The 26,793-nt window shown below is 41.6% G+C and overlaps 3 protein-coding genes across 3 annotated transcripts in view; 1 reads left to right on the forward strand and 2 right to left on the reverse strand.

The window, feature by feature from the left end:
- Window positions 1-1,361: 1,361 nt before the first annotated feature.
- Window positions 1,362-10,919, forward strand: myl9b (myosin, light chain 9b, regulatory). Its single transcript, XM_061831527.1, has 4 exons — window positions 1,362-1,512; window positions 8,749-8,952; window positions 9,055-9,216; window positions 10,013-10,919. The coding sequence occupies exons 2-4, from the start codon at window positions 8,769-8,771 to the stop codon at window positions 10,186-10,188; spliced, it is 522 nt and encodes a 173-aa protein (XP_061687511.1). The 5' UTR covers window positions 1,362-1,512; window positions 8,749-8,768; the 3' UTR covers window positions 10,189-10,919.
- Window positions 10,920-11,695: 776 nt separating this feature from the next.
- LOC133507012 (mucin-5AC) lies at window positions 11,696-21,889 on the reverse strand. Its single transcript, XM_061831526.1, has 3 exons — window positions 21,452-21,889; window positions 19,580-19,821; window positions 11,696-14,554 (listed from the first exon to the last, which is right to left on the reverse strand). The coding sequence occupies exons 1-3, from the start codon at window positions 21,468-21,470 to the stop codon at window positions 13,130-13,132; spliced, it is 1,686 nt and encodes a 561-aa protein (XP_061687510.1). The 5' UTR covers window positions 21,471-21,889; the 3' UTR covers window positions 11,696-13,129.
- Window positions 21,890-22,467: 578 nt separating this feature from the next.
- dlgap4b (discs, large (Drosophila) homolog-associated protein 4b) overlaps window positions 22,468-26,793 on the reverse strand; it is a 28,809-nt gene continuing 24,483 nt past the window's right edge. Inside the window, exon 13 of the mRNA XM_061831524.1 lies at window positions 22,468-25,853. Coding sequence (XP_061687508.1) covers window positions 25,611-25,853 — 243 coding nt within the window. The 3' untranslated portion in view covers window positions 22,468-25,610. The remainder of the gene's footprint in view (window positions 25,854-26,793) is intronic.

Raw genomic sequence — 26,793 nt, forward strand, 5'->3', positions numbered from 1 at the left:
TTATATCTTTTTGGGTTACCTTTCATGTCACCTGAGAGAATGTGACGTTAGCATTTTATAGGTTCCTGCGATTGTTCACAACTAGCCAATGAACTAATTAATTCTAAAATGGTAATTTTTCAGAATTGTAAAACACTGTTTTATCCAGCAGATGGCGTTACTGCATCTGTGAAAAATGAGGTCTTTCGTTGACGTTTACTTTACGCTAGTGTAGCTTTATAAAGAGAATAACAGTGAAAAAACTGACTCTCTCTCCCTCTCTGTCTCTCTCTCTCTCATACACACACACACACCACACACACACACACCACACACACACACACGATATTCACCCATCGATAATCTGAGGCGCTTATCCTCACAAGGATCGCGGGAGTGCTCCAGCCTATCACTGCTAACTTCGGGCAGGAGGCGGGGTGCACCCTAAACCGGTTGCCAGGCAGTCGCAGGGCACATGGAGACAGAAAGCAGCTGCACTCACAATCATACCTCGGGGCAATTTAGAGTGTCCAATTAATGTTGCGTGTTTTTGAGATGTGGGAGGAAATTGGTGTCCCCCAGAGAACATGCAAACTCCACACAAGTGGGAATGGGATTTGAATCCTGGTCCTCAGAACTGTGAGGCCAACGGTCAACAGATGCACCACCGTGCTGCTGTAAAATGTTATGTTAAATAAAATACTTCTGTGTTTAATAAACTAGTTAGAATATGTCGGGGGGGGGGGATTCAACACACTGGTTGGATATTTTGTGTTGCACATCACACAGAGAACTTGGTAACACACACCGAGGTAAGCAAGAAGTGGTATCACAGTTTAATTTGCAGATATACGCTAGACTAGAGCCATAGGTAAGTAAGCATTGTCACAGTATTTGTTGTCTTTCAATAAGTATAGCTCATGTATTTATATTACTATCATTATTATTAGAAGTAGTGGTGTATCGAAAGTTTGCACAATATCCACAGGTGGTCTTTTCTTTTCCATTCTGGAGCTGCACAGTAGATACTTTAACATGAAGGGGAGCTGTAGACGTGCCATAAATCAAGGGCTTCCCTGCAAGTTCATGTCCCAGTGATGGCAAAGCAAAGTGCCTATTTAAGGGAACTGCTGTTCTTTTAACTGGAGCACTGATGCTCTCACGTTGTGTCTCTGCATCTGCTCACAACACCGCTCCCTACTGCACCTCCTCCTCCTAAATATTTAGGCCCTTTTCTCTAAATAAGGCCGCCTTATCATAGTTCCTGTCATTTCTGCCTACTCTCCACTACAAACATCCCGCTGGAGCCTGCGCATTCTTTTGCCTTGTATGGAGAAATGGTCTGGCCCTGAGATGTCTTTGTACGGACCAGGCCGGCCACGCCATTGGCCAGGACAGGAAGGGGGAGGTTCTGATTCTTTAAACCAACTTTTCTGTGGGACTGCCTGCTTCTCTTCCCACAGAGTGCTGTGTCTGAGGCAGCGGAGCTGAAGGTACTTGAGGGACTCCCAAATATTTCTACCTGAAGCCGAGGTAAGAAAGAAAGCAGTTTTCCTACTGGATTGTACATAGAGTGTTGGAAGTGCTGTGCATTTGGTGGAAAAGTGTTGCAAGTGAAGATGGGGTGGTTGCAACGCAGGGCACACAGATGGCGTGTTTGTATACTGGATGTAGCCGAGTGTACTTACTGGATGTGTCTTTGCACCGTTACACAGAGGAATTCCTTTGAGCCGTTTAGATCTCTTTCGCTCCCTCACTGACACTCCACAAGTTGTGTTTTTGGAACTCCTGACCTTTGAACTCCACGGCTGGGTGAACACTAAGGGTTGACAGGAAGACTTTAGTCACATCTGTCTTGTATGAGTGACTGTGCGGGTTTGTTTTTGTGTCAGAGGAATTGCAACAGGCTTAAAAACAAAAAGGTCAAGATGCAGTCATTCTCAAATCGGTGTGTCTACACTCAAAAGTGGTGGGATCCAGCTTTGTACAGTACGGTATACGGTCATTGTAAATAAAGTGTAACCGAGCCATTTTTGCGGAATTTTCTAATCGTATTTAATATTATTAATATGATGTCAGCACAGTGGTCTGGGGTTTGAATCTCATCATAGATGTTCTCCATGTAGTACTGCCTCAGTATCGTTAAATTTGCTCTATTAGTCTATTCTGTATACAATAAACGTAGGTCACAACTTATTGACCAGTACTCAAAAACAGTTCTTTGGGTATGGACAGAGTTGTGGTTCGATTTAGCACCCATTTGTAGTGGTTCCATAAACGACCAACCATTATCCAGTGATTCTATTTAGCACCAAATGAGAACTAAATTGACTCCATGGTGCTACATAGACGTATGGGTGCTCTATAAAATTAAAACCCTCCTAAAGAACCAGGTAATGAACCCTAAAACAGGCCGTCTGCTGCAATGGTACCATATGGAGTCCACTATAGAACCTCTGAAGTAAATATGATCAGTTGAGAACGGTCTGGCGTACAGAACAAATGCAACGATGAACCCAACCCAAGGTGGGGCGCATCTGTTGCCGAGATTCAAAATAGTTGTGATTCTGTTTGTTGATTCACCAACTGTGCATAGATGAAGCTTGCTAAGACCGGACCGTGCTCATTGATAATAGTCTGTCCTGAAAACAGTCCTCAACTGTTCCACTACTGCCAAATAACACAATTAGAGGGCCTCAAATTAGACCGTTCACAGTGCGGCTACTTTAAACACCAACACAAACACACACACTGCCTGGTGATGAAAATCTATGTGGGTGACAGACAGCCTTATCTGATTGAGGAATTTCATGGTTACTTAGGGGATAACTTGGAACTTAGATGCTGGTTCGTTTCCAGTTTGTTCCTGCACTAAGAAGTGGGAAATGAGACAAAAACATCTATTATATACTATTTATGTTTATGATGTATGTATTAAAGGAAGAGCTGGCTAAGAATGTCTTGGAGGTGAAAAGAGTATCAGATCGAGTGATGAGACTAAAATTTGAAATTGAGGGTGTTATGTATAATGTGGTTAGCGGCTATGCACCACAGGTAGGATGTGACCTAGAGTTGAAAGAGAAATTCTGGAAGGAACTAGATGAAGTAGTTCTGAGCATCCCAGACAGCGAGAGAGTTGTGATTGGTGCAGATTGTAATGGACATATTGGTAAAGGAAACAGGGGCGATGAAGAAGTGATGGGTAAGTACGGCATCCATGAAAGGAACTTTGAAGGGCAGATGGTGGTGGACTTTGCAAAAAGGATGGAGATGGCTGTAGTGAACACTTATTTCCAGAAGAGGGAGGAACATATAGTGACCTACAAGAGCGGAGGTAGAACTACGCAGGTAGATTATATTTTGTGCAGACGATGTAATCTGAAGGAGGTTACTGACTGTAAAGTAGTGGTAGGGGAGAGTGTAGCTCGACAGCATAGGATGGTAGTATGTAGGATGATTCTGGTGGTGGGTAGGAAGATTAAGAAGACAAAGGTAGAGCAGAGAACCATGTGGTGGAAGCTGAGAAAGGAAGAATGTTGTGCGGCCTTCCGGAAAGAGGTGAGACAGGCTCTCGATGGACAACCGAAGCTCCCGGAAGACTGGACGACGACAGCCAAGGTGATCAGAGAGACAGGCAGGAGAGTACTTGGTGTGTCATCTGGTAGGAAAGGGGAGAAGGAGACTTGGTGGTGGAACCCCAAAATACAGGGAGTCATACAAGGAAAGAGATTAGCGAAGAAGAAGTGGGATACTGAGAGGACTGAGGAGAGGCGAAAGGAGTACATCGAGATGCGACGTAGGGCAAAGGTAGAGGTGGCAAAGGCTAAACAAGAGGCATATGAAGACATGTACACCAGGTTGGACACGAAAGAAGGAGAAAAGGATCTCTACAGGTTGGCCAGACAGAGGGATAGAGATGGGAAGGATGTGCAGCAGGTAAGGGTGATTAAGGATAGAGATGGAAATGTGTTGACTGGTGCCGGTAGTGTACTAAATAGATGGAAAGAATACTTTGAGAAGTTGATGAATGAAGAAAATGAGAGAGAAGGAAGAGTTGAAGAGGCAAGAGTGAAGGACCAGGAAGTGGAAATGATTACTAAGGGGGAAGTCAGAAAGGCACTACAAAGGATGAAAAATGGAAAGGCAGTTGGTCCTGATGACATACCGGTAGAGGTATGGAAGCAATTTGGAGAGATGGCTGTGGAGTTTTTGACCAACTTATTCAACAGAATACTAGCGGGCGAAAAGATGCCTGAAGAATGGAGGAAAAGTGTTCTAGTTCCCATTTTTAAGAACAAAGGGGATGTTCAGAGCTGTGGGAACTATAGAGGAATAAAGTTGATGAGCCACACAATGAAGTTATGGAAAGAGTAGTGGAGGCTAGACTCAGGACAGAAGTAAGTATCTGCGAGCAACAGTATGGTTTCATGCCTAGAAAGAGTACCACAGATGCATTATTTGCCTTGAGGATGCTCGTGGAAAAGTACAGAGAAGGTCAGAAGGAGCTACATTGTGTCTTTGTGGATCTAGAGAAAGCCTATGACAGAGTACCAAGAGAGGAACTGTGGTACTGCATGCGTAAGTCTGGTGTGGCAGAGAAGTATGTTAAAATAGTACAGGACATGTATGATGGCAGCAGAACAATGGTGAGGTGTGCCTTAGGTGTGACAGAGGAATTTAAGGTGGAGGTGGGACTGCATCAGGGATCAGCTCTGAGCCCTTTCCTGTTTGCAGTGGTAATGGATAGGCTGACAGATGAAGTTAGACTGGAATCCCCTTGGACCATGATGTTCGCAGATGATATTGTCATATGCAGTGAAAGCAGGGAGCATGCAGAGGAACAATTGGAAAGATGGAGACATGCACTGGAAAGGAGAGGAATGAAGATTAACCGAAGTAAAACAGAATATATGTGCGTGAATGAGAAAAGTAGAGGGGGAAGAGTGAGGCTACAGGGAGAAGAGATAGCGAGGGTGGACGACTTCAAACATTTAGGGTCAAAAATCCAGAGCAATGGTGAGTGTGGTAAGGAAGTGAAGAAATGGCTCAAAGCAGGTTGGAACAGCTGGCGAAAGGTGTCTGGTGTGTTATGTGACAGAAGAGTGTCCGCTAGGATGAAGGGCAAAGTTTACAAAACAGTGGTGAGGCCGCCATGATGTACGGATTAGAGACGGTGGCACTGAAGAAACAACAGGAAGCTGAACTGGAGGTGGCAGAAATGAAGATGTTGAGGTTCTCGCTCGGAGTGACCAGGTTGGATAGGATTAGAAATGAGCTCATTCGAGGGACGGCCAAAGCTGGATGTTTTGGAGACAAGATTCGAGAGAGCAGACTTCGATGGTTTGGACATGTTCAGAGGCGAGAGAGTGAGTATATTGGTAGAAGGATGCTGAGGATGGCGCTCCCAGGCAAAAGAGCGAGAGGAAGACCAAAGAGAAGGTTTATGGATGTGGTGAGGGAAGACATGAGGGCAGTTGGGGTTAGAGAGGAAGATGCAGGAGATAGGCTAAGATGGCAAAAGATGACACGCTGTGGCGACCCCTAACGGGACAAGCCGAAAGGAAAAGAAGAAGAAGAAGATGTATGGCCCGAGCCAACATATTTGCATCGTTCCATTATTAATTTCATCTTAACATCATACTACACAGTAATGGTACGCTTACAAGATTAATTATTAATTAAAGGTTTGTAAATGTCTTATTACATGGTTTAGCAGCACTTCAAAAATGCTTAATTAATGGTCACAAGACGTTACATAAGACTAGCAAAAGTGATGTTCTGCTCATGAAATTGTGTAGCATTTAGAAATGGCAATATTGCATTATTCCAATATAGGTGTGTGTGTGTCTGTATGAACGGGTTCCACATGAGTGTATTTCGTGAATAAATTGCAGTGAATGTTTATTTGAAATTAAATAAATTATGTAATTTGATATGTTTATAAGCAATTTATAACTGTTTTTTATGTGGTAACATGATTTATCAAATCTAATCTTAAAAAAACATTTTAAAAAATAACTATTTATTTACTATATTATGTTTATGGAACAACGTTATGGAGTAGCTGATTAAAGGTAATGAGATTATGTATTTTAATTCAAAACTGTATGCAATTGTAAATCATTACATTCCTGGGAGAAAATATGTGAATCCATTATGTTTGAAAATGTCTTTGTTTACTATTGAAGTTACACATGAAAACTAGCCACAAAAGGCTGACAGTTTATATATTTTTTCACATTACTTCCTCTTTCAAAGTTGACTCCTGCGATTTGCTTTCTTATTCATTCATGTGACACGACATCATTTCCCGCTAGCCTTAAACATGAAATCCGTCCATCCAGTTTCAAATTAATGATAGAAAACAAAAGAACATAAAAACAGTTATCACTAAATGTTATCTTCATTCCATGATTTGATCTGTTAGAAAATGAAAATATAAAAGGTCTTGATTGAAAAATAAGGTTTTTTTTCAATGGATTGTAGATGTAATAGTAATAATGTAAAAGTATATTACAGTACTCACTGTCTGAAATAATGATTGCAATCAGGAAAGAGAGGGCATAACAGGAAGGGCCTGCCTTGGACTAAAACTGTAGGCCAGTCGTGACTTACCCTTTTTGGTATGCCAGTAGTTTAGGCTAGAAGGTTATCCATTAAAATGATAACCTCATTCTGTTATTTTTTTTCCTAATGTTCATTTTTATCATAAGACCATGTGATCACAGCTAAACTGTGTGTGCTGTGAACTCTCTACTCACTATAGAACGCAACCTGCTTCAGTATGTAAAACACAACCACAGACTTCATCTTGCATACATCCATGGAGCAACAGATAGTTGCTGAATAAAGAGCAGCTGAGAGTTATTTATAAACATTAAGTGATGCTGCAGACTGTAGATTTGTTGTGGCTTTGTACACTTTGCCAAAGATGGTACATTGCTGCTTATTTGTTTAACTGTTATGAAGCATACTGTGTAACCGGAACATGGGCCTCACAGTTCTGAAGACAAGGGTTCAAATCCTGAACTCACCTGTACGGCGTTTGCATGTTCTCCCTGTGCCTGTTCTGGGTTTTCTTTCCGTGTACTCCAGTTTTCTCCCACATCCCCTAAATAATCATGGCACATCGGTTAATTGCTAACTGTCTATAAGTAAGTACAAATGGTTCATTGTTTACATGTGGCCTGCAATTGACTGGTAACCGATTAAAGCTGTACTCCACCTCTGGCCCAGAGTCCGCTGGGATAGGCTCCAGCACATCTGCGTTCCTAGTGAGGATAAGCTGCATGGAAAGTGGGTGGATGGATTGGACATAAAATCCACTAATTGTGAAGACAAAGAACTGCTTATAATAGCCAGGGTACATGTAGATACACGCATTCGCACTCACATTCATGTAACTGAGTGATAACTAATCCCACGCTGCCCGCACCAAAGTCAGGCAAGTGTACCACTACAGTACACCATCAGTGCCTCTCAAATTCATCACATACATATTACTACATTATTCACAGTGAATCGATATTATGGATATACACCCCTTCTTTAGAGGGGCAGGAGCCCATCTTCACAATGTACAACTGGTTGAAATGGTATACAAGAGCAGGGACGCGAGTGTGAGGTCACCCTGGTGGGACTCAACTGTTAAAGCGGACCCATAAACCTCAACGAGTTCTCTTGGTATCATCAACAATCACGGATCACATCCCACAACACACATGCCAGAGCCCAATATGAGTGACATCTATTTGAGGGTGCGCGTCAAGTTAGCTGGAGGTACAGCGAGATTGGGTCCATTTTGGCAAGTATGTACTCTATAAAAGGTACTTATTGGACATATTTGTACCTTATTTAGCCACAAAACCTACTTGTATGTCACTGTTTTTGTGTGAAAGGTAAACATAGTAAGGGTATGTTGGCAATTGTTCCCAGAGGTTCAATGCTGTTCTGTATGAGGTATACGTGGTATGAGGGCACAAATAGAGTACCTGTGATTACTAACACACGAAAAAGCTATAGAAGTAAAATAAAGTTTATTTTTGAGAGTAGCGCAGTAATCAAATGTTTAGAGTACGAGTCTCTTTTCAACATACTTTACTGAAAGCGTTTATAACATATTTGTAATAGATTTTAGTCAAATTACCCCAAAAATCAATAATTTTACCATATGTTGCAGACAGTATTTCTTGTCTCTGTGAATTGAACCCATTTGTAAGGGCTAGCTGGAAAAATGGTGACTACCATACAGTAGAGTACTTTTTAAAGTGTGTTTGGGAAAAAAGCAAGTACTCATAAAGGCAATAAAAGCATTTTAACCTATGGAGGTAACACTTAGCACCATACAGTCTGTGTAAGAGAACCCCCCCACCCCCATCTTCATCGGGCTATCAGTTTGTGGTGGTTATCAGAAGGGAAGTGAGTGTTTTTGCATGATAGTGATTCAGACACTGTACTACAGGAGCTGGACTCCGGACATCATTTGAAACTGGTTTTAGCCCTTTGGCCGGCAAAGCTGATCATGTCATTGGAAAATAAATGACAAACTGTAGGGGCAATTCTAACTTAAATTAGCCCACTGTTATGTAATAGACAGATGTGGTTTTTTTTTTACATTAGCAGATTAGAAAAAGATTTTTTTTTTTTTTATGTTTCGCTCGATGGGCGGGAGGTGCCTCCAGGTACAATTATTTGCACACTGGCCTTTACAGTAAATTTTCCATAATGTCCTCCCTGAATCAGTCAACATTTAAATCAATTTGTGCACAGGCCCAAAATCATCTGCCACCATGTCCAGCAAGCGTGCCAAGGGGAAGACGACCAAGAAGCGCCCCCAGAGGGCCACCTCCAATGTGTTTGCCATGTTTGACCAGTCTCAGATCCAAGAGTTCAAAGAAGCCTTCAACATGATCGACCAGAACAGAGACGGCTTCATCGACAAAGAGGATCTCCATGACATGCTCGCCTCTTTGGGTACAACCCGCCTTCTCATCGGACTTCAGCATTTTAAGGACTAGTCTTACTTATCATTATCATTGTTCCTTGCAAGAGGTTGACGTATTTTCTCACCGCCAGGGAAAAACCCGTCGGATGGCTACCTGGAGGACATGATGAGCGAAGCACCGGGACCTATCAACTTCACCATGTTTCTCACCATGTTTGGAGAGAAGCTCAATGGCACCGACCCAGAGGATGTCATCCGCAATGCCTTTGCCTGCTTTGACGAGGAAGGCTCTGGTTAGTTCACGTCATATTTGGGTCCCTTAATGAAAAATGGACGTCACAATAAGTCAAGAGAGCTACAAGCTGCAAACCCTTTAAAATTGAAACATTGGTCATGAAATTTCTTCTCCTTTTCACATTAACAACAATGCACAGTCTATTTAACCTACTGTATTAACTTGAGACATTCATTACCGTTTTTTTTTTCCAGATTGATACCAGAGGATTTCCCCAAGTATTCACCTACAGTATATAGTACATCTGATACATAAATTTACAATTAACACAATAACAGATATTGTAATCGTACAGAAATGTCTTTGTTTCTTTCTGGCACACATGATTTGGGGTGTCGAACCGCTGCGGTGTAGCACAAACTACTAGCAAAAAAAAAAAAATTTTTGGGGGCCAGTATTGGCAGCCTTCAAGAGTACCTGAGAGCTTGAAATAAGGCTGGGATCGGCCCGCTACAATTGCCCATTCAGTCTAATAAGACATACCTTGTAAACATTTAGAGTCCAGGGTGGAAAAAGGTACGTGACCCCATCAGCTCATGACATCTCCAAGAGATAATCAAAGTTAGGAGTCAGCCAACTTAGATGCTCAATCAATGTAAGGAGACTGGAGAGTTTGGTTATTAAAAAAAAAAAAAAAATTTTTAGATTAGTTTTCTGGAATCCTATTCTTGTTTGCATAGAATTAGTTTAAACTATTTGTCTCTCACTTACATGAAGACAAGTGCAAGAGAAAATGGATGGCTAGGTGAACTCAATATCTGATCCGATGGTGGATTTCTCCTTTTTCCTCGAAGGCGTCATCCACGAGGACCATCTCCGGGAGCTCCTGACCACCATGGGGGACCGCTTTTCGGACGAAGATGTGGACGAGCTCTTCCGTGAGGCACCCATTGACAAGAAGGGCAACTTCAACTACGCAGAGTTCACCCGCATCCTCAAACATGGCGCCAAAGACAAAGATGATGAATAGAGTAGAAAGGCGATGAGACCACACACCTGCCTCTGCACACAGACGTCACCACACGTCCATTTCCACATTTTAGAAGCAATGTGTCATTAGTTTATAAATGCTGTGGAATCATTTGCTTATGAAATATTCCCTAATAGTCTACCTTTAAGGTTACCATGAAGACTTGCATCTTATCCACTGATACCGTTGAGATGCTATTTACACCACCACCAGTGTGTGCATGCAGAGAGCTGATTGGACAATTAGATCCAAAATAAACATTTACTTCTTCCTGCCATTTATCTATCAGTTACAAAATGCACTGCAATCTTCCTCCATAACATGTACACGTACATACGATGTGGATCGTGAAATAGATTGCTACTACTTTGTTTATTCCTTCATGACAGGGTCAGGGAATTTATGGCCATGAGGAACCGGAGAAAGAATTGGAAGCAATTCTAAAAACTAAGGAACTTGTATAAAAAAGATTATATCGACACAGTTATGATTAGAGTACAAAATCCTTTTTCCCCCCGCAAACTAGAGTGCAGAAACTGATGGGAAAAAGTTCCTCTCCTGCTTTGTATGTCAGTTGAATGTTGGGTGTGAAGTAAAGTTTTAGTTCTCTAAAGCTCTCAAGTCCCATGCTGGTTGCATGCATTTGTTTGGTCATGTGTACGTATTGTCAAACTGCAGGGTGCATATTTCTCCGGTGAATAAAGTAGGCTTAACCATGCCTTTTGACGATAGGAGCTGTTACCCCGCCCCTCTCTTCTCCAAATTGTCTTTTTTCCCTTAAAACAAAGAGAACAAAATGTGAGATAATTTTACAAACTGTACTGAACACTTAAAATAATCCATAATCATCTTTGAACGTTATTTGTACAATGCAACTTTATCTTTTGGCAGTTAGAAAATAAAATTGCAGTGGCCCAAAAATAAATTTTCCATTCAAGAACAAGTGGGAATACCTTGATTAAAGGCAGCAAATCCATCACATTGGTAAAACATTTTTCTGTAGTTGCCAATATTTGTTGGCTGGAGATACGAAGATGAAATGAACACTCGATAATCACAGTGGTAACTCCCAAGTTTTGGGCTGTCCAATGGCCAAGATTTTTCCTGAAAAGTCAAGCCTAAGTGTGCAAGAGACACCAAGATACGAGCAAGAACTTTCTTTCGCCTTTTTGAACAGTCACAGGCCTATACTTCCAACAAGGTATGAACAAGGTATGAAGCTGTGTGTCAAAGTTAAGAGTTATTCAAAGTTTTAATGATAAATGAGCCTCCAAATGTCATCGGGAAGATTTCTAATGCATCAAAAACACCACAACAAAGGGATTTTATGAAAAACTGAACTTTTATTATTTTGAAATGCTGATACAAAACTCACTTAAAGTTTAAGGCATATATTGCACAAACTATTGAGCGCATGTATATATCTATATATAAAAGAAATGGGGTCTAGGGGGACATCATCAATCCCTCAGTCGAAGGTTTAAGGCACAGAAGCCCGTCACACTGCTAACGGTCAGTAACGAAGATTTTTTTAATGGGTTTGGCAGTGAAGAAAAATGACCATTTCTGAGATAAATATGTCATTATCAAACTAATACGCCTTGACCTGGAAAATATTTACATACATAAGTTTTTCCCAATTGGAATGTCAACCATCTAAAACATACAAAATCATGCTATTCTAAAACCTTTTCAGTTCATTCTTTTAACCAGGCATCTCCAGAATCACAAACCACATTGTAGTAGTAGTAATAATGATTAAAAAAAAAAAAAAAAAAGTACTTTATTAATTAGTTCTCTAAGCAAGACCTAATGCTGGCGTGACCTGTGTAAAATGAGGTATACATGCACATCCATTATTAACAATGAAATGAACTGACAGTATTGAGATTCAAAGTGAACAAACCGCTAGAAGGAAGTGGAGTGCCATCAAAAAGTCACCCATTTCTTTGTGATGGTAGAAACTGGCCATGGTTCAATGACTCCAGTAAACAGGAACCTGACAGTACTGCTACAGTATCTCTATGACATTGACATTCAGCCGCACAAATATTTTGCAGTTATTCTAAAGACAGTTTCATGGAAACTACGATTTAATGAATGATTGGACATTTCTAAAGCACAGATGAAAAGGGGGAAACATTGACGATGCCTTAATAAACATTTGTCAGTTTTAAAACATTCAACTTTGGCAAAGTAGTAAGATAGGGTCTCACAAGGTCACTTAAGTCTATTCCACAAAAAGGTGCCGAGCGCCAGATGTAACAGAGCGGCATGATGAGATCGAGCTACTGGACTCTACACCACCATTGACTTCCGTTATTGACCCAATGTAACCAGATGCTTTCATTTGGCAAGCCCCTCAAGGACAATACTGTTGGAATGGATGACCAAAAAGGGACCAAAATAGTGGTTCGCAATGCTAACTCATCACACAGAGAGAAAAAAATCCTTTGGCAATAAAATAAAGACATGGTTATTGGGGGGTATAAATGGTACAGCATGACTGAAAAAAAGCCAATTTAATCCAGTTAACCCCCATGAGAAAAAAGTGAGGATCCTTTGAATTGTAAAAACGAGGACTATGTTGTTAGTGTAACATCGAGTAAAAACAAATGTAACCATTGGAACATGTTTGAATACCTTTTGTAATTTTGAGAAAGATTGCTACTGAAGGAATCACAAACCGCACACGACTATTCATGTGCACCAAATGGAATGCTCACAGTGTTGCTAACAGCAGCTGCTTGATTCTAGAGGACTTAAAAAAAATTGCTCTAACCAGCAGCTCTTTAAAATAAGGGGAAAAAAATGTCCTGTATGTCACAAGCACATAGTTCACTCAGGAGTACATTGGGGTTTTGTTGTCGTTGTTGTTTTAAACAGCATGTCCCACTCTGGCGCAAAAAAACAAACAAAACAAAAACAAAAAGGTAAGCACTCACTGTGTGCAGGCCGTGTGTTGCGCACCCCACACTGTGCTGGTGATGGGGGCCTTCACTACCTGGAGGGGAGTGGACTGCCTTGTGTCGGCATGGACCATGCTCCAAACACTGGGCATCACTGCCGAATTCCTCATCGAGCTAACCCCGCTGCTGCTGCTGGCTGTGGTAAGGTGTGGCGAGAGGCCCAGGAGAGGCATGACTGTTGACCTCGAAGATTTAAGGAACTGAGATGGAGCTTGACCAGTGGTAATGACCGGAGAGGGGAGGAGGGGAGGAGACACTGGTGATGGTGTGCCAAGGGAGAACATTGGTGATTTGTGGTACGGGAGGTAAAGCGGAGGTGTGAACGAAGTGATGCTTGGAGGAGGAGTTGCTGAAACAAGAGCAACAGCTGCTGGTGAGGCCTCGCTTGTGGCAGTGATGGAGGTAGAACTTGTAGCCAGGACCGGTGCTGGTGATGGGACCGTAGCTGGCCTAGTCACACACGCTGGAGAACTAATTGAGGCTGGAGATGGATCTGTGTTGGTACAATGCTTCTCAGACATTTGGTGGCCAAACACCGTCACCAAAGCTGGCACGTGAGCTGGGATGAGCTGGGACTGCTTGGAATCCTTCTCTAGTGGACTCCAAATTACTTTGGTCATGGGCAGAGGGGACAATCTGGGGGCTGAGACCAGGACTGACGTTGGTGCAGATGGAGCAGAAGACAGAGGAGTAGTTGCACCTCCGACTGGCACAGAAACTGCCATAGCCTTCTCCATCAGACTCTGGACCCTGCTTGGATCCAAAATTTGCTGGCGGTCTTCAGGAGGAGGCGTGGGGCCCATGTCAGTAGTGCAAGAGCTAGACTGTGACTCCACTTTCTCAGTTCTCTCTTTTGGAATGTTTAGACTCTCCTGAATCTGGTTCAGGTTCTCTTGCTCTGCTGCCCTCTGCAACGCTGTGTCAACCAGAAGCCTCAGATCACTAAAATCCTGTGAGGGAATGAGCTCAGGGGGAGTTGGAGGAGGTGTGTTGAAGAGCCCCCCAGTGGGGCTCACTGCTGCAGCTGATGGTGTCGTGTTTGCTCCTTGCTCCTCAGCCTCTCTCAGCAGTCTCTGTGTGTCAAGCCTCATCAGCGCCTGAACAGAGCTATCATTTCCGGGATAGCCAGCTCCGGTCAAAATAGCGGTGGCGGTATTCCCGAGGACATTCAGGTCCAATGTAGGGGCGGTGCGGATGACAGATGGGCGCTGTTGATTGGAGCTGGTGGACGAGAGGGTTTCAGGGGAGCTGACGCAGGCACCACCTCCGGCGCACGAGTTGCCTTCATTCTTGCCACTCAACTTACGGGAGACCGTGAACTTGGTGGGATCTTTGCCATCTTTTCGGAGCAGGTCAGGCAGGAGGCGGCGGCGTGCATTAATGAACCAATTACAGATCTGAAAAAGAGGAGGTGGGGTTGGAAATTAATACAACTGATTAGATCTTAGATTGGAGGTTTAACAGTGGAAAAAAAATATCACAGAATTGCCAAACTATTAAAAAAAAAAAAAAACTCAGTTCCAGCACAATCTCACCAAATTTGTCAGAATTTCCATATTAATTACATTTTGTCAAGAACATTTACCTGCGCCAATCATTATCATAATTATTAATCAAGTCGGGCTTTGAATATTTGCAGTTTTAATTTTTTAGATTGTCAACCTTGTAATGGGAGACGCAGTTGCAGCCTAAATCAGAGTACTAGTATCAGATTTTGACTTTCCATCAGCCAGGATACGCATTTAATTCACCTTTATCAACTCTGCCAACTATGTTAAATATTACTATCTATTAAAGCAGATTAATCAGATCTCAAACGTCAAAGAACGCAGCACAATTTTTCAAACTAACAGTGATGCACTGAAATGGATACTTTGTGTGGACAACAGTTTTTGTTATTAGTGGAATGTCCATCTTGTACAACTATAAGAAGTACATGTAAGAAGAAGAAATGCAATTAAGTCCTTTTGCATGATATTAAAATTGAAAATGTAGATTTCCTATATCCACAACAAATAAAATTGGATGCACCAAGCAGTTGTTCAATGTGGACGCACCACTAATGTCAGACACCAAAATGTTCTCCCAATACACAATCTGTGTTAAGGCCGTTAACAAATCAACATTCAGTGATTTCCCAAACATAATACAGACGTTCCGTAATAGTTGACACCTGTGATTATACTCTGCTGCATTTGCTCTAGATGATATTAAATAAACTGTGAGACACCATCATTATGCAAACAAGAACAGGTAGGAGCACCACATTCGAAAGAAGAGATCCGTACGTCATGGAAATGAATGCCATTTACTGGGACTCAAACTGTATGCAGTAGAAAGCAGGATATATGCATACCAAGGATTGCATCGAATTTGAGAGTTTTTCCCTTCAGGTTTGATTTAAGGCCCGATTATCAGATGCTGCTAAAAGAATACCCTGATTAATTGGCCTGTGGTGAATTTAAAGTGATTTTTTTCTTCCTTGATCTGCTCAGAAACTGATCACACAGACAACCATAAATAATAAACCTATTCAGTATTCACAATCACAAATCCTTATGCGTGATGCCAACCCTAATGACAGTCAAGTGACATGGAACGGATCTTTAGCTACAATGGAAGAATCCTGGACCTGTAAGTGTTGCTGGAAACAGACAAAAATAGAGGAGCTACTTCATCTGATGAGTGTTCATATAACATGTCTCACAAGTCATCTGCAACAGTAATAATGATGAGGAGGGTTTGCAACTGCAATGTAATAGACAAGCCGACAGTTGGCTGGGCTTCTTCATCATTTCTTCTTTGTACTGTATATTCCAGAAGTATAGATCCCCTGTAACACCATACTACCTCTCACAGGGTTGTCTTCGTACGACAACCAACATCCTTGAGTGCGTGGTCTAATGTGTTAGTCCTGTCGAATACAGCATGCACAAACTAAGGGCAGTGGAAACACGTGACTTTTTTGCTCCAATCATGTGGGGTCTCACATGTTTAAAAAAAAAAAAAAAAAAAAAAAAAAAAAAATAGTAGCGCTTATAATGATCCACTCCGTTTAAAAGATCAATACTGTATTAACTAGTGGAGGTAAAGCCACAGAAATATTGGCTATGGCAACTCCATCTTATATCTTCAATAGAACACAATAGAAACGGTGAGCTTGAAAAATTAAGATTGATTTTCGAGGAAATGAGTAAAATTTCCATTTCTTGCACAAAAATGCCATTTTCTGCATGCGCGGACATGACCTTGCTCCCTTTAGTGGTACAACCTCCTTGGGACACATGGCAATAATAAAAGGCCTTTGCTCAAAATGTTGAGCCACAGGAGAAGCTGGCCAAAAGACATTCCAGTGAACAGGCTACATAAGGAACACTTGTGGCTTGTGCACATCTTTTTGATGAGAGGAAATGAAACATCTAGGGCTTGCCGGGACAGATGACGAAAATATTCATATTGGTGTTGCGTGCACTTGTTAAGTTACACATAAATATGAAATCGGCAGACAGTAATTCTCCACAAAACAAATAACTACTTGTTGACACATGCCCAAAATATTCACAATTGTCTATACAGTGGAACTTCAAAAGAAGAAATAAGGGATATCGGGGGTACGCACTGTCATACAATATACGTAGCTGATTGTCCATTACATTGAATCAACTTTTTAGGCCATCTGCACCCATATTACTGTACAGTACACATATCTTTTGGATGCTTTTTACTTAAACTAAAACATAGAAGAGTACAATGTAACTGTAAATAAATAAATAAAACATTTGACTTTAACCGGTCCGATCGGCCTGATCGTAATTAATCAATAAGGAGCATTTTAATGTGGTTGGCGCTGTCACATTTCACCTATTCACTCAATGACATCCTTGATTAGCTCTGCAAAAGACATTTACTCCACATTGCCGTCATTTACACTATATTTGAATGCAAAAGCTAGTTTATTTTTTAGCATTGCAATGAGTCTTCAGATGTAGTACTTTAAATATTTGACCACCAATTAAGTAATTTTGATAAAAAGAACATGCTGGTGGTATGGGACAGACAACATGGATCAAACTACATGACAAATTTGGTCTTTCAACCCCCCCCCTCCCAAAAAAAAAAAAAAAAAAAAAATCTCTTTATAAAAATCTTGATAGCAAAAGGAAGCCCTGTTTTAACTTATGTGATTGGATGCATTTGGGATGGCCAAACCGTGGCAACTTTCTTTTAGATTAATAAAAGAAATTATGTTTTTTTAGGGCAGTAAATAAAGACTTTCTTCCACATTACAGTGTTGCATTTTGTTTTTATTGTATATAGTGCCGTGAATAAGTATTTGCCGCCTTCCTGATTTCTGTCCCCCCTTCCCCACATCACACACACAACGGTTTCAAATAAAACCCCTGCTGTTAGCAGAGAGTACAATGGCCCGCCTCTCATTTGCCCAAAAAACAGCTTTATGATCCTCAAGACTTTTGGAGAAACCTTTTGTGGACTGACGAGGCAAAAATTGCACTTTTGTAAAGTGTGGGGAGTTACAGCTTGCGTAAAAATGGGATAGCATTTGAGAAAATGAACACAATGCCAACAGTGAAGCATGGTGGTGGCAATGCGATAGTCTGGGGCTGCTTTGCCCTAAGGACCAGGACAACTTGCTGTGATTGATGGAACAAGGAATTCTGCAGTGTACCAGAAAATCCTAAAGTAGAACGTCTGGCCATCAGTTCATGTCCTCAAACTCGAGCACTCTTGGATCATGCTGCAGGACAATCCAAAACAGACCAGCAAGTCGACCTATGAATGGCTGAAGAAAAGGTTTTAGAGTGGCCAAGTAAATCCAATTGAGAAATGACCAGGTCATGCTGGAAAACCCTCCAATATGACGGAGTTGAAACAATTCTGCAAAGAAGATACTTGTTTTCAGTTATTGTTGCCAAGCCTGACACAACCTGGTATTAGGGAAATTACTTTTTCACAAAGGGTCAGAAAAGTTGTTTTTTGTGCCTAAATAAATTGAACTGTGGTGGGGAGAATAGATTTGTGAAGAAAATATGTAAAATTGACCAAATTTGGACATATGAAGTTTCGGCCCAATAATATCACTGGGCTGCATTTTTTTTTCTAAGTCGTCTGTTTTTACCTGATTTAGGACAATGTTGCATTCCTGAATCTGAAGTTGACATCTGCTTCTTTTGTTCATATCATGCTTTTATGATAAGTTGTTGTCACACTCACAACTCTAGGCAATCAAGAGTCCCTGATTAATGCATGTTTTTGGGATATGGGAGGAAACCGGAGTGCCCGGAGGAAAACCCATGCAGGCACGGGGAGAACATGCAAAACTCCACACAGGCGGAGGGATTTGAACTCCTGGTCCTCAGAACTGTGAGGTAAATGCTCTAACAAACCAGTCGGCCTCCACCATGCCACCTCCAATACGTTATTGCCGTGTTATTGGGATTCCCACAGTTTACAAGCAGGACACGCCGCCACTGCACCATGATTACGATTACGATGTGGCCGGAAGGGCAGACTACACAGATGTAACAAGATGACCATCCCATGCATTCATATAAAATAAAAAGGTTGTTATTATTAGGTTTATGGCAGTTTAGAATGAGTTAAGATTCAGATTTGGGTGCACAAGGGTGACTGGGAAACATTAACACCGCCACACTTCTCTTCCCATCTGGAAGCGGTAGGTCATGTTCGACAGGAACCCAGCAGCCAATTATAGTGCAGCACTGCGTGCCCGGGAACCAGTAATATTGTAGCAGAGCATGTTCTGCCTACAAATTATGTGGGAACTGGGAATCCTAATAATGCGTCACCACCTCACTTAGTGTTGTGTCAGTATGTGGATCCACATAACAGACACACTTCAGGGAAGGGTAAGGGTTTATTGAACATAGCCACAGACATTATTCAGGATTTGGCTCACACTACAGATGTGAGCACATGTTTTCTGAAAGTCATATATATAAATCCAGAATGCTTTACGTTTAAACATTAAGATAGTTTGAAAGTCAAGTGGGTTGAGCAGGGGCTCACTGGCATAAACAACCCCAGAAAACAGACTAATTTCAGTGAAGCTAACATTTTTGATCATTTTCATATTGATGAAAACATGAAAAAGACACCCATGAAGTGTTGTGAATTGTAATAATAAAATGCATAAAAGGTTCCTTTAGTGATAAGATTGCATAAAACATTGCCTGAAAAGTTACTCAAAGTGTTATGATAGCAACGGTTTGATCCTTGAATGGATTCATTACATTTCAATTATTTCCTAGGGGACCAATGCAACAAAAATCAATGGTGGACAAGTATTTCCGAACAGGTTGTCTGACCATTAAGAATACCATGATGTAGAACATACAGTTTCATACGAGATTCATATATTTTGATTGAAATTGGCTTCCTACCTGCAGCACAGAGAGGTTGGTCTGGCTGGACAAACTGAGTTTCTCCTGCTCCGAGGGGTAGGCGTTGAAGCGGTGCTCGTACAACCAGCTCCTCAGAATCTGCACGGCTTCTTTGGGCAGGTTGCCGCGGCGACGGCGTTTCCCATAGAGCCCCCTTCCTGACAGGTCAAGCGGCGAGCCGTCATCGCTGTCCGACATCGCAGAAGACTGCTCCAGCTCCATGTGACGCTCTTCTTCCAGAGCTGGGGAAAGAAGGCAAGACGTCAGCCTTGTTCTGGGATACCAGGGATAATGTACGAATACAATAAAATGGAACTAATGCAAATGAAACGGCTTTCAATGATCTGGAACCAGCACTGAAACCCTGCTGGGGCTTAAAAGCCCACTTCATTTAAATGGAACTACTTGTGTTTGTTTTGGGGAGTTTTGGGTGCCCAATGGAGGGAATCTCCCCTTCAAAATGGAACATGCCTGATCCCATGGGGTGAGCCACAGAATGCTCTAAACGTCTCTCTAACTGCGGCTGAGTGAAACCTGACCCCCAGGGCAGCGCCTGTCTTAACAAAGGAGATTGTGTGCATATCAACATCACAGTAGCTAGTAGTCCATTCATTGACCATGCGAGGAAGAAGTAGGCAGTTTTCACCTCAACCACTGCTACAATACCGACTTATTAAAATTACTGTGTTAAACCCACTGTAAACACATTTTAAAACTGCATCACAAACGTCATTTTACCTCTACAATTCATTTGGAGGAGCTTGCTTCTGTTGTGGAAGTAGTTAAAGTACCTTACGTGGGCCATATTCAGGATTAGTGAGCATTTTACCTGCTATATTGTAAAACCGAATAAAATCCTCATTGGGAAAAAATATAAATATTGCTACTGATTTGAACCCACAGGTTGTGGGAATGCATTTGATCCAGTCTGGCATATTAATAAGGGAGGACGGAAAAAAAAAATTCAATAAACTAAAACCCATGGAGGAAATTCTATGAAGGTTTCATCAAATCTTTATTCTCATTGAATTTCATTATGGCCCTCAGACAACTTAACACAGACCCTCCACCCTTTGTTTTGTCAGAATTTGGATCAACTGTTTTTTTTTTTTTTTGCCAGACATCTTTTTTAAGTCCTTCTTGATGTCCTCTCCTGGGCTACCTGGTGCAGTTGTCGACTCCTTGCATCTCGCAGCTGCAGCCCGAGCTACATTGTCTGCCATCTGTGGCACCTCGTTGTCAAAGGAGACCAAACTTTTTTTTTTTTGTTTATAAGCGCATGCTCCTTTCAGATCTGTTTGAGCGCGACCCGCATGTGCGTGTGTCTCTTAAAAGCTTACTCGTGTCCATTAAAAAAAAATAAAATAAAGAAATACAAAAAAAATAATCTCAGTAACCTTGAAGGAACGTTGTCCGAGAGTCGGTCGGGATCGGAATGTTTAAAAATAAATAATACAATAAATCTCAGCCTCGCACGAGTTCGTTAGCTGAGACCGACAAGTTTTCATGCTAGCACGTTTTCAAAGGCATACACACGCGTTTGACGGACGAAGTCTGAAAAAGCCGACAGACTTGAACGCTATGCAGTTTTAGACACAAAGGAGCAGACGGGAAGCCCGCATGTCGCTCGGCCAGATGGACACGATGCCTTCAGGCTAGTGGGCTGCCTCGGGACATCACTAGCTGGCTAGCTGCCCCTCCACAATCAGACACAAACACGCCGCATTGGCTGGCGATGCAATAACTCACACAGGGGGGAAAAAACACGCATTCCACGTTTAATCACCAGCAAAGACACGTATGTGGCCACACGGGAGCAAGACTGCGCCGGCTGAGAATGGAAACGCGGAGCCTGCTAAAAGAAACACTTACTTCGTTTGAATGCTTTCATTCTTTGTTGCTGGCTGGCTGAAAAGCACGCAGCTGTCCAAGTTGCTGCTGCGGAGAAGCGTGCCCGCGACACAAACGACGGTTGACACAAGAGGACTTTCTTCTTTCCCCCGTTCCTCCGCGAATTTAAATGCTTCGTGGTTGTCCCGCGCGAAGGGCTTTGTGCGGACCGCCAGTTCCCATCCCACTGTTTGCCTTCTTCCGAGGGTAAATGTTTCCTTTCTGCCTCGCTTGTTCTTTACCTGAGCGCAGCCACCACAGCTCTTTGCCAATCTTGACAGTCGCCACTGGAATGGTCCCGCCTTATCGACGGATGTGGGCCAATCACAACCCTCCGTTTTGCCTCTTTGACAGTTGTCAACCAATCGCGGCGTAGATCTGGACAACAGCCAGGCTCTGTGTCATCCTAACTGACGGAAAGAGACCATTCCATTCAAAATAATGTAAAACACATGAGAGGCAGACGGTGGATTTCTGCGGCTAAAAATTTGATCCTTAAAAAGTCAGTTGACGTACAAAAATTACAGTTGGCAACCGCTGACTTCTGGATGACACGTTCACACATTGTGGGCGGCTTTACGTAACACCGATCCGACTGTTCACGTTGTATACATTGGAAACGCTGCTTGGACAGTGCAACGCGATGAAAGCCGTTTAGATTCATGCCTTGCGTGTGCAACATGTTGGAGCAGACTTGAACGTCTTATCTACGTTAAATGCCGGCTTCAATACGATGACAGCATCAAAACAAAGGAATACATGCGCCTTTAAATGACATGTCCTTTCGCCCCATTGAAGCTGGTCTGGTTTCGATGGAGGGGAAAAAAATAAAACATTTACCCAATGATGCACAAGTCTCATTTCCTTACAGACCTCAACCCCCCCCCCCATAAAAAGAAAAAAACAGAAACCTTTTGAGAAAGTACTTCATTTTATTGAATCTTATGCCTTTCCATGAATCGCTGAACAACCTTGAAATTGTATAAATAGAGCTACAGCATTGTAAACAATATCCATTCATCTAACTTATGTACACAGGTTGATCTTATGAAGCTATGCTAGTAGGGATGCAGGTAATACTGTAATCATTTTAATATCAAATGTTTTTTTTTTCCATCTGCACATAAACTTCAAGAGTATCAATAGTTACAAGGTTTAAGGTATTTTGGAAAGAACAACACAGCCACACACACATCCAACAGATCACTTTTCTTAAAAGTGCTTGCTTCCTGAAAAAGGTTTTTGCTACATCATGTCTTGTGGTGAGGCAGAGGCTCTGCCTCTCACCCCTCAACATTCACCCCCCAACAGGACAAAGAAAAGATGCAAATGAACTTGCAAGTCAGGCCTTTGGAATACTTGATGTGAAAAGCTCGAGGTCAACTATTTGTACAGTGTATGCACTTTCTTGCTCAATTAAAACCGTTAGCATAATGTTGCAGTCTGCATGTATGTCATGAGAAAATGACAAGTTTAATCAACTTAAGGAAACTGTTCTTATTGTCTGGATGACTCAGAGGTACACGTAAGTAGGGTATATGATTGCTTAAATTGGGAACTTTAGTTTTCCCAAGTCCTGGATTGATTGGCACACTGATCTAATAAATATTTTGCTATCATATATCACAAGCATTTCTGCATCATCTAAAGCTTGATTCCTTTTTTTTGAATTTCCTGGGGGGCTTGATGGAACACTCCATTCCAACGCCTGTCCTGAATTAAGTCCATCTGGGGAGATTTTTAAACGGATATCAAAAGCTTCTACAGCTTCTTGTGGCGCTCAGATGAGCCCAATCAGGATATACTGTAGCTCCGTAGGTGTGTCTGAGTGTGATCAATGATCAGACAAAAGTGTATTGGAATGAGATCAGAATATTATGAGGTCTCCTTTTTAGATTTCTTTTCCAAAGCTCTCATTCCATGCCACATTATGGGCTCATCTGACACAGGCTGACAGATGAGTTTGTGATTTTCTAATTGTTAAAAAACAAGAAAAAAAAGGCCCCAAACCCCAATAGACTTCAGGTAACATTGACACAAGATACAGGGAAGATATTCAACTGTTGGCCTATTAGTGATCACACATGATTGTTTTGCAGCTGTATTTCATCATAAAATATATAGCAAAATATCAAAAGTGACAACTCTGACTTGGTTCGAAGGTGCTTATTCCAAGAGTTGAATAACTTGTCAGACAACTGTTCCCTACCAGTGAGAAATCAAATCAAGTCAACGACAGAGAGTTCAGTTTAAACAAAAGAACCGGAGGCGCTAACGATACTATACGCCGCCGTCAAAAGGAAAGGACATTCACCCAGGAACAGGCAATTGACACCCCCGAGCCTTCACCCTACTCATCCCCAGCAGGCAAACCCAACAGCAAACAAAGGCCAAGGATCAATGGAAAGCTCTCCCCAAGTTAAAGAAAGAAAGGAGCTCATTGGGATATTTCCAAGTCAAAGCCTCAGGCTGCAGTTTTGGGCTAAAGGTGGCAATGATTAAAGAAAGAAAAAAAAAATGGAGTGACACTGCAGTGGATCGGCAGAACCCATTAGGCAGAAGAAATTTGTTTACCATCTGCAGAGGAAAGAAAATGGATTGGAAGACATGTAAACAGGTGCAATTTGTTTACGGGGGTTAGGAGTTTGCTTCTTACTTGTAGTGTTAGTTTACTATGTAGTTACATGGCATGTTGATTTTTGAGTCAAAGAAGTGTAACGCCTTTGAAGTGAGTATCTTTATACCATACATAACCCACTAGTCAGCCAATGTGTGGTAAAACTCATTTTGGAAGAACACTTAAAATGATATTTACATTTATCAAATGGGGACAATTTTATAAACTTAGGTTTTTCACAACAAGAGCTACCTGCCGCTGACAATTAAATGCATGAGATGAAGTGGAATGAAGGGACTTAATCTTTGGTGAAGCCGTCCGGCAGCAAGCATGCACCACTTGAAGAAATGATGCAAACACAACTGCTAATGCATTTGAAACTTTAATTAAATAGGCTTTCTTTAAATTAAAAAAAAGTGCAGATGAGTTGCACAGAATTACGACTGATCTGACTCTGTGGTAAGAAACAAACCAAAAAGTTTTCAGCCAAAGAATGAAAAAGAAAGAACTGCTAACAAAAGTCATTAGAGTTGTAAAAAAAAAAATAAAGTTATCCTGCATACTCAGCCTAGCTTCTAAAAGTCCTGAATATACTCAGGGAAGCATAAAACAGAGAGATTGAATAAAACAATCATTCAAAAAAACATGTCAAGTGTATTACTGATTTTGCAACCTGAAAATATTGGTTTAAGATTTTCATCACTTGGAGATACGCGTTCATTGAAAACCATAAAAAAAAAAAAAAAAAGAAAACTAACCTGTATCAATTCTAACCGGTGCTCTTTGACACAAAACATTTGGACAAAGACTTATGTCCTAGGAACTTTATAAATACCCCTTTAAAATTGCCTTTGTTCATATCACAGTTAAAAAATATTCAGATCCTCATCTGCAGTAGGTCGAGCTGTCAAACAAAACAAAGGGAGAAGGAAGCAGACAAATCAGTACAAGGAAGACAGCCAGAAGCGAGTTGATCGTATGGAGTGTGTGTGGTGGCCACAAGGTGGTGTTGTGCAAAGCTGCAAAATGGCCTGTCTGGGGAGGAGGACGATGACAGTGAAAAGCACAAAAGCAAAAAAGGCTCAGCTGTGCCCTCTAAGTAGATCTTCTATCCAGTATAGAATAACGACTCAAACAGTCTGCAAATATATTTTGAGCATGTGATAGGAATACGGTTATTAACTTAATTTGTTTTTTCATGATAAATATTAATCAAAAGTAATGACAAAGTTAATCTACAGAGGTTTTCATTGGCAGCGTTCATAATAAGTACACAAATGTTCAATATGTATGTGTCTGATGCCTTCAGGACCAGCCTACAAACAAGTGAGCTAAAATACACGAAGTCAACCCCCCACCCCAGTCAAGTGGGCATTTGGCCTCTCCTCCCCCCACCCACTCTATCCCAGTCTTGTCATTTGCATTGCAAAAGTTTCCCTCCGTTTCTCCCATTTCCAGATATTTTCCAGTGACACTTATCTGTCCTATGATCTGACCTGACATTCCTCTCTCTCACTGTCTGCCTCAAAGGCGTGTCTGTGCTTCTGGGACGTAGATTTCAATGCTGTCTGCGCTCTCTGTGGCAGAGTTCTGGCGGAAAGAGGCGGCCTTCTTTGCGGCCAGCAGACGCCTGCGGGCCTCTTGCCTCTGCTTCTCCGCTGAAGCTAAAGAAGAGGTGGAAGGGGAGTCGATGCTCTTCTCGAGGCCCAGCGACGGTCGTCCTTTAGCAGCCTTCCTTGACGCTGGAGTAGGTACCTTGTCCTCGTTCTGTATAGCGATGACAGATGATAGAGCAATGAGAAAAAAGGGCAAAGGTAAAACATAAAAACTGTCTTGGGAACCTTCCACTATATTTGACAGACAGGACTTGGACAAAGACTGTTCTTTTTTTTAAGATCTGGTAGATTTAAGTCACCTATAGAACAAAATAAGACAATGACATACAGACAACAGGCATACATAGGAGAGAAACAGTCAGTGACGTTTGTCAGATGTACAGTAAATGGTAACATGAACTGATATGAACATGAGATCAAACCTGAAGCACAATAGAACGAGACAATACAATACCACACAAATTGCAAGGCAACATAAAAGGAAAATTAGGAATGGGCATACAAAGAAAATCATTCAGTCAGGAAAAACTCTAACTGCTACTTTAAAAATCTTTTTTGATTCTTCGTTTAAAAGGCAGAAAATACCAAAGAAGTGTGTTTTCAGCAATTACTGCCACAAACCCAGAGGATCTTACCTCCCTTTATCGTGGCCAAGGGCATTTAGAGTATTTATTCAGCTGCAGACAGTGCCAGGTGTTAAGTTTGACGGCATTTATTCAGGGCAGCATTCTTACTGGGAACAACGGTTACATTTTGTTTCAGAATGTTTACAAATGACTCGTAATACCGCCATAAAATAACGTAATATAAAATGTATTAAAATAAACTAAATAATCAAATATTTTATTGTGTATTACAGCTACACTATATCAGTATGGCCTTAGTGAATTACTGAAGGGTAGCTCTCAGTTTCTGATATTTCTGCACATTATCCTTGTTTGTGTTTTTGCGCCATGGAAAACATTTTTTCTAAACGTTTTCTTGAGTACTCACCTCTGAGATGTGTCTTCTTATCAGTTGACATCAGACGGTTACTTTCTTTTGCAAACCGACATTCTTAATTTGGGTCAATGTCCTGTTTTTTTTTTGTT

Source organism: Syngnathoides biaculeatus, chromosome 10 (assembly GCF_019802595.1).
Source record: "Syngnathoides biaculeatus isolate LvHL_M chromosome 10, ASM1980259v1, whole genome shotgun sequence".
In the NCBI taxonomy this organism is placed as follows: Eukaryota; Metazoa; Chordata; class Actinopteri; order Syngnathiformes; family Syngnathidae; genus Syngnathoides; species Syngnathoides biaculeatus.

What these genes read in the sequence shown, in the direction of transcription:
- myl9b (XM_061831527.1), top strand. Translation starts at nt 8,769, where the DNA reads ATGTCCAGCAAGCGTGCCAAGGGGAAGACGACCAAGAAGCGCCCCCAG. An exon ending in TGACATGCTCGCCTCTTTGG is followed by an intron (nt 8,953 to 9,054) that starts GTACAACCCGCC and finishes TCTCACCGCCAG; the next exon opens with GGAAAAACCCGTCGGATGGC. An exon ending in CTTTGACGAGGAAGGCTCTG is followed by an intron (nt 9,217 to 10,012) that starts GTTAGTTCACGT and finishes TTTTCCTCGAAG; the next exon opens with GCGTCATCCACGAGGACCAT.
- LOC133507012 (XM_061831526.1), bottom strand. An exon ending in CCAACCTCTCTGTGCTGCAG is followed by an intron (nt 14,555 to 19,579) that starts GTAGGAAGCCAA and finishes CCTCTTTTTCAG; the next exon opens with ATCTGTAATTGGTTCATTAA.